Consider the following 9,423-nt stretch of genomic DNA (forward strand, 5'->3'; position numbering starts at 1 on the left):
TATAATGTATGCTATACGAAATTATTACGCCCCCCCCACATCCTCACAGGTGTATTGGAATTCGAGATTGGAGCGGGAACACACCCGGCTGGTGACCACCTTTGCGCCGGGGCAGGTCATACTGGACGTCATGGCCGGCATCGGGCCCTTTGCGGTGCCTGCTGCTGCGCGGGACTGCACGGTGCGCTGTCAGCGGGGAATTGGATGCCAGGAGGAAGCTGGGGGAAATGCGCTTGTCTCAAGGGGGAGGACCATGCCGGCGTGCCATATGCAGCGTGGCATGGAAGAGAGATGTTTCACAGTACCTGTACATGCATTTGAGACCACAAAGTGAGTGATGGGCCCCCCCATCTGTTTCACTGGATTCCCATAATCTTCCACACAGGTGTACGCCAACGACCTCAACCCAGACAGCCATACCTTCCTGTGCAAGAACATCCAGCGCAACCGCGTGACCGAGCGGGCGTTTGCCTTCAACATGGACGGCGCGGCCTTCATTCGCGAGGCGGCCGCCGGGCGGCTGGCGCCGGCGGCGCTCCCGCCCCTAGGCGCGGCCAAACGGCCCGTGCCGTCTACGGCAGTGCAGGAGAGCGAGCCGACGCAACGCCTCCCTTTCCACCACGTGATCATGAACCTGCCGGCCAGCGCCGTGGAGTTTTGCAGCGCATTCCGATCGGCCTTTCCTGAGGAGCTTTGGGAGGCCGGCTCCCTGCCAAAGGTGCACGTCTATGCTTTTGCGAAAGGCGTGGATTGTGAACCAGGTGACCGAGGCATTGCAGGTTATGAGGAGGATGGATAGTTTGTTTCATGGTGCATTCAGAATGACTTTGACTGCGGACGTTGAGCGATGCTCAGGCTAAGAATTGTGGCTGCGGTGTCTTGACTTGGGGTATGCCTCACTGTCGCTGGCGTGTTCCCGGGTATCCTCAAAGCCTGCAGGCTTTCCCCCTATTCTTCTCGGTACCCAAATGACCCCTGCCCCTCCCACCCCCTACAGAGCTCACTGCGCGCTTGGAAGCGGCGCTGGGCGGCCCCCTAGACTGCCCCGCCGCCTTCCACAAGGTGCGTGATGTTGCGCCCAACAAGCATATGTTTTGCATCAGCTTCACCCCACCGACCGTGCTGGCCCTCGGGGCTGCCGAGGGCCATGCGCGTGATGAGGCTGCCAGTGCCAAGCGCCTGAAGGCATCCTGAGAATGCTTGGTGTTCTTGCAAGCCGGTTCTCGCATTTGTGAATGGAAGACGAAGTGCAGTCGCCGCACATGGCTGTGCGCTGGCCCTCACCGCAACGTTACACTAACAACCAGAGTGACATGCTGCCCTACCGAACTGGGAGTATCGCTCTCTCAGCGTGGCATCGACAAAGAGCACCAGATTTCCCCATCGCGAGCCAGATCTCATCCCTGACCCTCAAAGCGCCCAGGAGGCCAGCTCCGCCGCGGCGTCGGGGCCGTCCAGGAAGGGCGTGCGCACCTGGCGCACCATCGCCTCGCCCCAGTACGGGTCCTCGCTTGCCACGTCGGCGTTGAGGTCTGCCAGATGGCGCGCCACGTCGCGACCTGCGGCCAGCTCCGCCAGCGCGGCGCCGATGCGCCGACGCTGGAGCGCGGGCGCCAGCGCGGCGACCTCGGCCGCCAGGCAGCTGCCGTGGAAGGCGTTGCCCGTGGGGAAGAGGTACACCTGGGGCACGGCGCCACCCGAGGGGCCTGCCGACAGCGGCGGCGGGCCCTGCAGCGAGCGCCCGCAGCGCGCGCAGCGCTCGGCGCCGTCCAGCACCCCGACCCTGACCTCCAGGGCGCCCAGCGACTTCCTGCGCTCAAGGGTGGAGGGGATGGAGTGATGAGCACCCTGAGGAATCCATTCTTCTCGAGGCAAAGGAGCAGAAGCCGGCTCCAGGGCAATGCTTAGCCTCAGGCCCAAGGGGCACGCTACACCAGCCCCTCTCCACGACCCGCCTGATGGCATGGGCGGTCTCACTGGACACCGCCATCTCCCGCTTCAGGTCCTCGATCTCCTGGTTGTAGGCCTCCAGCGCCCTGAAGAATGGGTGGAGGAGGTGTGGCGACTTGGTGAAGCAGAGGCAGCCCCATATCAGCATGCACTCCACCCCCCCTTGCCTGCCCCTCCCAGACTCACGTGCACAGGACGTCCTTGAAGGCATCGATCTCCACAAAGTCGGGGAAGAGGGGCAGCACGTCCTCGATGCGCAGCAGGCCCCCCGACTCCTCCAGCAGCGAGGTCACCAGCGCGATCCCCTGTGCCTGTCGCATGTGCATTGCAGGCGAGCGGTGACGCCTGACTGTCTGGCTGCGGATAATATAACCGTCACTGCAGGCAGCCAACAGGATAGTGTCCCCTGCATTCTCTGCCCCCCACAGCCTCAGGTGACACCCTGTCCCTCCTCCAAACTCCCTCCTAATCTCAAACCCCCCTTCCCACCCATCGATTCACCTGGTCCTTGGGATCCCCCGAGGCCTGGATCAGGTGCCCCGCAATGTCCAGCCACAGCCGGCGGCTCAGCCCCGCGTCGCCCCCTGCCCGACCAGCCACCCGCACCGCCAGGTCTCGATCCAGCGTCAGTGCCAGCCGCACCGCGTCGTCGTGCAAGCCCAGGTCCTGGTACAGCGCCACCGCGGCGTGGTCGCGGCCGCGCTCCCGCGCCAGTCGCAGCGCCAGGACCGGGTCGAACAGCGGGCGCCCCAGCGGCGATCGTGCCGTCCGCAGGTACTCCATCAGCTGCTCTTCTCTGCAGAAGGGGAAGGGAGAGGGGGGGAGAGGAGGAGGATTGGAGTTGCATGGCGCTAGAGTGTGTGTGTGCGCATGTGTGAGGGGGTCCAGTCTGTCATTCCTCTGGAGGATGGGGGTCTGCACCCGACGCTGTCCTCTTCCGCTACAATAAGAGCATCAGGGACGGTCACAGTGCCATGGACTTTGCAACCATCAAGCCCCCCTATCCCCACCTCTTGCAAGCCCACCCAAGCAGGCATCTCCATTGCCCCCCCCCCCTCTAATCATCATAAAACCTCACCCGCCGTCCAGCGCGGAGTAAAGGTCCAGGGCGAGGTCGTGCAGGGCCTGGACACCGGCGCCGGCGTCCAGCGCGGCGCGTACGAAGGAAAGCGCGGCGGCACGCGACGTCGCATCGGCGCGCGCCCCGGAGCTCAGCGCCAGCAGCGCCGGGAGTAGGCGCTCGGGGTCCAGGGGCGGGTTGGCCGCGACCCAGGCGCGCACGCTTTCCTCGGGCGCCAGGGCCGCCAGGGCGGGGGCGAACTTGTAGGCCAGCTCGGGGCTGACTGCCGGGCTGCGCAGGACCTCCAGTGCGCGGGTGACCTGGTGTGGGGGACAGGAGGGGGGTACGTCATGGTAGGCAGCGCTGATGAGGGGGCATGGCGAGCCTCGGCGCTCGGCAGCCTGCGCGCTGCCCATGCAGCCCTTGTCCCCACTCACTCCACCCCCCCCGCGTGTGAATGGAAGTGAGCCCTCTTGCTGCATGCTCCTCTCAGTACACACAGAAAGTGCAGACTCGCCTGCCCTTGCTGCACCAGCAGCTCCAGCACAGTCTCGTGGTCGCCGCGGGAGGCGGCAAACACCTCTAAGAGGCCCGGCTGGCCGTAACCCGAGAGGAGGGAGGTGGTGGTCCCGGCATCCAGCACCCTGACGTGCTTTCTTAAGAAGGCGGCGAGCTCCGCCTCGACCTGAGTGGGTGGGAGTGGGTGTCAGAGTGTCTGATGCCGAGGCCATTTGTGTTGATCGGCTATGCATTGAGCTGAGCGAAGGGCCTGGTGCGATCAGGAGCAACATCGGTCACCACAAACAATCCCAGACTGCGACCCCCGGGCTCCCACGGCGCTCTTTCCACCTCCTCCCACTGCACGCGCCTGCTCAAGCTCGCTGGCGCCGCCGGCGCCAGCGCCCTCGCCGGTGTCCTCGCTGGCGCCCAGCGCGGCGCGGTTCTGCTTGTCCAGCAACAGCTCCAGCAGCCAGGTGGCGACCATGGTGGCCTGCACCTGGTCATCCCTGCCCAGCGTCTCCAAGCGCACCTGGTGACGTAGGACAGGTGAGACTTTTGACTTTGACCCTTGCCAGTGGGCTCTCAGAAGTCAGGCAGGTACGTGTTCGAGCACACCCAGGCTCGGACCCCAAGGCTGCCGTAGGTCTGAGCCCTGGACGCCATCCGCATCAACACTTGCCTGGAGGAAGCGCTGGAGGGCGCCAGGCTGCGCGGCATCCATGAAGCGCAGGGCCAGGTCCTCGAAACTGGGCTCGGTCAGCGTCACCTGGAGGGCCACGCGGCGAGGGATGTACGAGGGGAGCATGGTGGGTGGGCTTTTGAAGACACCATCATATCCCTTCATGTTCTGCATTCAGGATTTGCGCGGCTGTGCCCCAGAATTGTCAGGCCCCATGCACGAGCAATTCGCCCCCCACCCCCACCCCCGACAAACTCACCTTGCCAAACAGCGTGCCTGCGGCCTCCCAGTCACCGCCCTCCACTGCCGCCTCGCCCTGTGCCAGGAACACGGCGGAGCGCTGCGCGGCGGTGGAGCAGTGCAGCAGCGCGGCGCCGAACTCGCCGGCGTCCAGGAAGGTGCGCCACATGTCGCGGTCCTCCGACCCCGCGTCCAGCTCGAACAGGTCGTCCCCCGCCCAGAGGCAGACCCGCCCGCCGCGCTGCGTGTCGGGCACCAGGCCCAGCGGCAGCTCCGCCACGTCGCGCAGTGGGGCGGCATACCTGGCGCGACGATGGAGGGGTGGGGAGGAGGGACGGGCCCATGTGATTCAAGAAAGGGAGACATGCACCACCGAAAGAGCTTTGGAGGCCTCACTGCCCTCCGGCGGGGAGGCGCGGTGGAGCCAGGCAGGGCGGATGCCAACCACCATGTGACATCAAGGGTCTTGAGCCCGACCGCCGCATGGACATTCCTCCCCCTTCCTCCCCGCGGCACCTGCTCAGCACCAGGTCTTGGACGCGCCGCTTTGACACGCGGTTGACCAGGGTCAGGGCGGCGGCGCTGAGCAGGGCAAAGTGGAAGCGGGTGGCCGCCAGGGACAGGGCCGCCCTGCCCCCGGGCCACACGACGTCCAGGGGGAGCAGATGGTGCCTGGTGAGCGCGGCGCTCGGGTCGGAGGCGAGGCCGGGGGCGTCCGGCTGCAGCGTCGCCTGGAAGATGCCGTCGGGGCAGAGCACCGCGATACCCTGGGAGAAGGCGGGTGTGGAGGGTATGCAAGGTCATTGATGGGAAGTGAAGCAGCACGTTATTGCAAGGGGGTCACAGGGCGAGGCGCACAGGGCGAGCACGTCTTTCCTCCACCCAATGGCCGCATCCGCCACCCCCCAAAGCACTTACGCTGGGCTGCGAGAGCAGGGCACCCTCGGGCCCGGCATTGGAGCGCGAGGCTGCAGCAGGGTCGGGCTCGCCAAAGAGGAGCGTCATCTGGGTGGGGCCAGGCGCGCTGGGCAGCTCCAGGCCCGTCGGTGAGCCGATGGTGTCTGGCGGGAGGGGTGTGACGGCAAGAATGAGGGCTGGAGTAGGTCTTGTGACCACAGTTGACAAGTGTTGTTGCCTGTATGATGCTAGGCCCCACTGCCTCTTCACATCAGTACCCAGGGATCCTGAGTGCTCATTGATCGCCGCTGAGTCCTCTTGCCCTCTCCCAACAACCATCTTCCGGCCCCCCTCCTTCCACACCATGGCCTCACCGCTGAAGCAGTCCTGCAGGCTGCCCTCCCCGTGAAAGCAGTGGATGTGCGAGGGGGTCAGGGCCAGCACGAGCAGCTTCCCAGTGGCTGGCGAGACAGTCTGTTCCACGCTGTGCACGCTTTGGCCCTGCAGGCTGTGCAGGGGCTGCACCCGCTCCTTCCTCGGGTCTGCCAGGTCCAGGCTGACCAGGGTCCCGGAGTCAGTGCCAAGCAAGACGGGGCTGGGTGGAAAGGACAGCACATGTAGGGGTTGGGTTGCAGCATGTTTGGATACCGCACACTGTGGCAGGCAGCAGCACGCTGCCTGGTTTGAGGCCGTCCTTTCCTGTGACCACCGTGAATGAACGTGCATGCGATGTGTGCTTGCTAGGTCTCCCCAAGACCCACCGCGTTGTGTGCGAGGGCTGCAAGCTCGGCCACCAGGCGACGGCGGTGAGGGCCATGCCCTTCATCTTGGACAAGATGCGTGCCTTTTTCCAGGCCGAGTCCACATACAGCGTCTCGGGCGCTCCCGTGGCCGCGCTGGCTGCCACCAGGCAGTGACTGCCCGAGGGATCCAGCCACACCTGTCGGCAGACCGCGTCCCCAGGGCGCTGCAGATCGATCTCGACAACAGAGGCCTGGCCGCCGTCGGAGAGATCGGCCCGGAGCAGGAAGTTGCGCGAGGTGGCCACCACCAGGGTGTCTCCTGACAGTGCCACGGCCACCGGCGTGCCCCGGCCACTGCGTCGTGGTCGTGAGGGGCATGGATTAGCATACATATCGTTCAAAGGGATCTACATTTGGGATTGATCATGACTTGAGGCCAGGCGATGTACGTGGCTTTCACCCGGCCTGCATGGAGATGTCAGGGCCTGGCCCGTCGAGTTACTCACCGTGACATGAAGTCGCGAAGGAGCGCCAGATCGAAGATATCCGGATCATCCTCGGCGTTTGGGTTTGCCACATCATCCGAGACGATGTTGTTCCAGTCCTCCAGGAGATCCATGGCCGGTGGGAGCACCTTGAGATCACTTCTTAGAGCACCCTCTACCCATCCCTCTGGCTCAGCCACGTGGCCTAAGCTTCCATTGGAAGAAATTTATGCATTTGATTGGCCAAGTGATTGGTGATAGGCCCCCATAGGCACACATACTCGGCCGTGCCGTCCCGGCGTGGCAGCCTGCTGAGCGTGCGAGGCTGCCCACATGAGCACGGAGACGGACGCACAAGCACAAGAGGTCCCGCTGGTCCATAACCGCATGCATTGAATACTCAGAGTATCAGCATGGCGTCTTCTGTGGCACCGGTGGATTCGTCGATCTGCGCCAGTGCCAGAAGTACGCCGGCGAGAAGATGGTCGAGGTGTTTCATAGCAAGGCCTAAGCCCATCAGGCATGTAGAGGAAGAGGGGAATGGACTCAGGCTTCTGCATCCTTCACATGCCGCTGATGGCTCACAGATCGCATCCTTGCTGCAACCCCAGACATGCCAGGAGGGTCTTGGGCAGAGCCAGAGCGGTGGCCGATCCCGTGCAACCCACACCCGAGGATCAGAAAACCATTGACGATATCAACGAGATCTTCGGTGGGTGGAATGACAGTCTGTGGTGATTTGGCTTTGGGTGCAAGGCCCAGGGCGTCCATCCCCATTCCTGTGCATGGCAGGGCATCCCCACTGCAGATCGTGTGGGGGGTGTCATGTGACCAGCACCGCGCACTGGCCCCAGGGGTTGAGGATCACGTCGAGGCATTCGCCGGACCGGGAGGCCTCCCCTTCATCAGGCTGAGCCACGCCTGTGGGTCGTCTGTGGAGGTACGATGCCTGGGGTCGGCAGTCTCCCAGGCGCTTCAGCCAGGCTGATCTCGTCGGATTGGATGCGTAGAAGCTCCCCACCCTGTCCTCGGCAGAGTTCTGACGGAATTCAAGTCAGGTCGGGGCGCAACCCCAGAGCCGTACTTGAACACACACTCGCACACCCTCCCACCCTCCACCCAGATATCCCTGTTTGGGGGCCAGATCACCAGCTTCCGCCAGGCTTCCGGGGACGAGGTGCTATACATCCGCCCCGACGCTGTGTTTGACCGCTCCAAGCCAATCGCGGGGGGCATCCCCCTCTGCTTCCCCCAGTTTGGCCCCGGCGCCATCCAGCAGCACGGCTTTGCTCGCAACGTAGACTGGAGCGTGAGCGACAGCTCCGCCGACCCCAACCCCGATGACCGCGAGCCAGAGGTCCAGCTGCTTTTGAGAGATAACGAGTTCACACGCTCCATCTGGTGTGTGGTTGAAGGGTGGTGACGGAGGTGCTTTCAAAAATATGCACTGGGGTAGAACGCCACGCGCAGGAAAAGTCACCCCCTTTGTCGTACATCGCATCACCAAACAGGCCGCATGAGTTCCAGGCCGCCCTCACCGTCAACCTTCATGGCGAGCGGCTGCGGCTGGACTTCCGGGTGATCAACCCCTCCTCTGGGGGCACTTTTGACTTCACCGCGGCCCTGCACTCCTACATCGAGGTGGTGGATGTCGAGCGCAGCGCCGTTGTGGGGCTCCAAGGCCTGGCGAGTTGGCGGTTGGGAGGGGGTGGAGTGGGGGTTGTAGTGGAGGGAGGGCCACGGCGGTACTGTTGTGAGGATGCTGCTCGCGCTTTGGGAGACGTGGTCGATGACGCAATCTCCATTGACCGACGATCCTTGATGTATCGCCGAGATTGCTGACCCCGTGCAATGTTGGCCCCCATCTCAAACTCCTCACCTTCCACCCCCTCCTCCACCACAGAAGTACCTGGACAAGGTGGTCAGCGCCACCTCTCCTCCAGAGTGCGAGGAGGAGGGTGAGGCGGTCTTGATCCAGGGGCCAGTGGACCGCGTCTACCTAGACGCGGGCGAATACGCCGAGCTGCACGTCGGCAACGGCGCCGCGGTGGCCCTGTCCAGCCACGGCTGGCGTGACGCCGTGGTCTGGAACCCCTGGACCGCCATGCCCGACGCCTACCGCCGCTTTGTGTGCGTGGAGAACGCGGTGGCGGCCGTGCCCATCCGCCTCGACCCGGGGTCCGGCTGGCGCGCCCGTCTGGAGCTGTACGTCAACGACCTGTGATCACTGCCTGTTTGCTGGGACGGCGGTGGTCTCTGTGCTGAGAATGAAAGGAGGAGGAAGGATGGGCGCTATCTGAGCCATGTTCTGGCGGCTCGCCTCTCCTACAGCGGAGGGCTGCCCCTTTGCGGAGCTTGTAGCCTACGGACTGCGCCAGCTGTGTCTCAGCAGCACCTATTTTGGAGCGCTGCCGAGGGCTGATGCCTGCATGACAACTCACCTCCATCAGAGCCTGTGCCCTGCCCATCGCATGCTCCTCACCCAGGGCCCCTTTTGCATTCAATTGTCTGGGTGTCAACTTTGCGAAAGCATGCACAGGGGTTTTGGATGATAGGGAATGCATGGGCGGGGGCACCTTCTCTCGACAGGCACAATGAGGGTGGGAAGTCTTGAGTCGTGGGGCGATGTGAGCCAGTGGCCTACGGGCACAAACGGCGGAGGGGGGGGGGGGGGGGGGGACGACAACAGCATGCACCTGCCTGGTTTGCCCCGGACATGCTGGTAGACGAAGGGCAGGGGCAACACTGCTTGCACACGGCGGCACCTCGGCACCACACCGTTCCCACCCCCCTGGCACCCAGGACCCCACTCACGACCCGCACATCCTCCCCCTTCCTGACTCCCACCGGCGCACATACCTGGAAAGG

At 64.3% G+C, this 9,423-nt stretch overlaps 4 protein-coding genes across 4 annotated transcripts in view; 2 read left to right on the plus strand and 2 right to left on the minus strand.

Moving 5' to 3' along the window:
* Positions 1-1,194, plus strand: part of F751_6634 (tRNA (guanine(37)-N1)-methyltransferase) — a gene marked incomplete at both ends in the record, with an annotated part of 2,771 nt that extends 1,577 nt beyond the window's left edge. Inside the window, 3 exons of the mRNA XM_011401313.1 lie at positions 50-181; positions 386-761; positions 998-1,194. Of these exons, the coding sequence (XP_011399615.1) occupies positions 50-181; positions 386-761; positions 998-1,194 (705 nt within the window). The remainder of the gene's footprint in view (positions 1-49; positions 182-385; positions 762-997) is intronic.
* A 216-nt stretch (positions 1,195-1,410) lies between these two features.
* Positions 1,411-6,689, minus strand: F751_6635 (Vacuolar protein sorting-associated protein 18-like protein; the record flags this gene model as incomplete). The annotated part of the gene is made up of 14 exons (XM_011401314.1): positions 1,411-1,810; positions 1,935-2,036; positions 2,137-2,261; positions 2,452-2,746; positions 3,029-3,330; positions 3,591-3,695; positions 3,870-4,040; positions 4,170-4,277; positions 4,450-4,732; positions 4,947-5,197; positions 5,349-5,491; positions 5,702-5,922; positions 6,089-6,424; positions 6,577-6,689. 14 exons carry the CDS (start codon positions 6,687-6,689, stop codon positions 1,411-1,413), a joined length of 2,955 nt encoding a protein of 984 aa, XP_011399616.1.
* A 347-nt stretch (positions 6,690-7,036) lies between these two features.
* Positions 7,037-8,779, plus strand: F751_6636 (Putative glucose-6-phosphate 1-epimerase; the record flags this gene model as incomplete). Its single annotated transcript, XM_011401315.1, has 4 exons — positions 7,037-7,045; positions 7,679-7,956; positions 8,067-8,223; positions 8,459-8,779. The coding sequence occupies 4 exons, from the start codon at positions 7,037-7,039 to the stop codon at positions 8,777-8,779; spliced, it is 765 nt and encodes a 254-aa protein (XP_011399617.1).
* F751_6637 (hypothetical protein) lies at positions 7,102-7,332 on the minus strand (the record flags this gene model as incomplete). The annotated part of the gene is made up of 1 exon (XM_011401316.1): positions 7,102-7,332. The coding sequence occupies one exon, from the start codon at positions 7,330-7,332 to the stop codon at positions 7,102-7,104; it is 231 nt and encodes a 76-aa protein (XP_011399618.1).
* Positions 8,780-9,423: the final 644 nt, after the last annotated feature.

Source organism: Auxenochlorella protothecoides (assembly GCF_000733215.1).
Source record: "Auxenochlorella protothecoides strain 0710 unplaced genomic scaffold scaffold93, whole genome shotgun sequence".
NCBI classification, from domain to species: Eukaryota; Viridiplantae; Chlorophyta; class Trebouxiophyceae; order Chlorellales; family Chlorellaceae; genus Auxenochlorella; species Auxenochlorella protothecoides.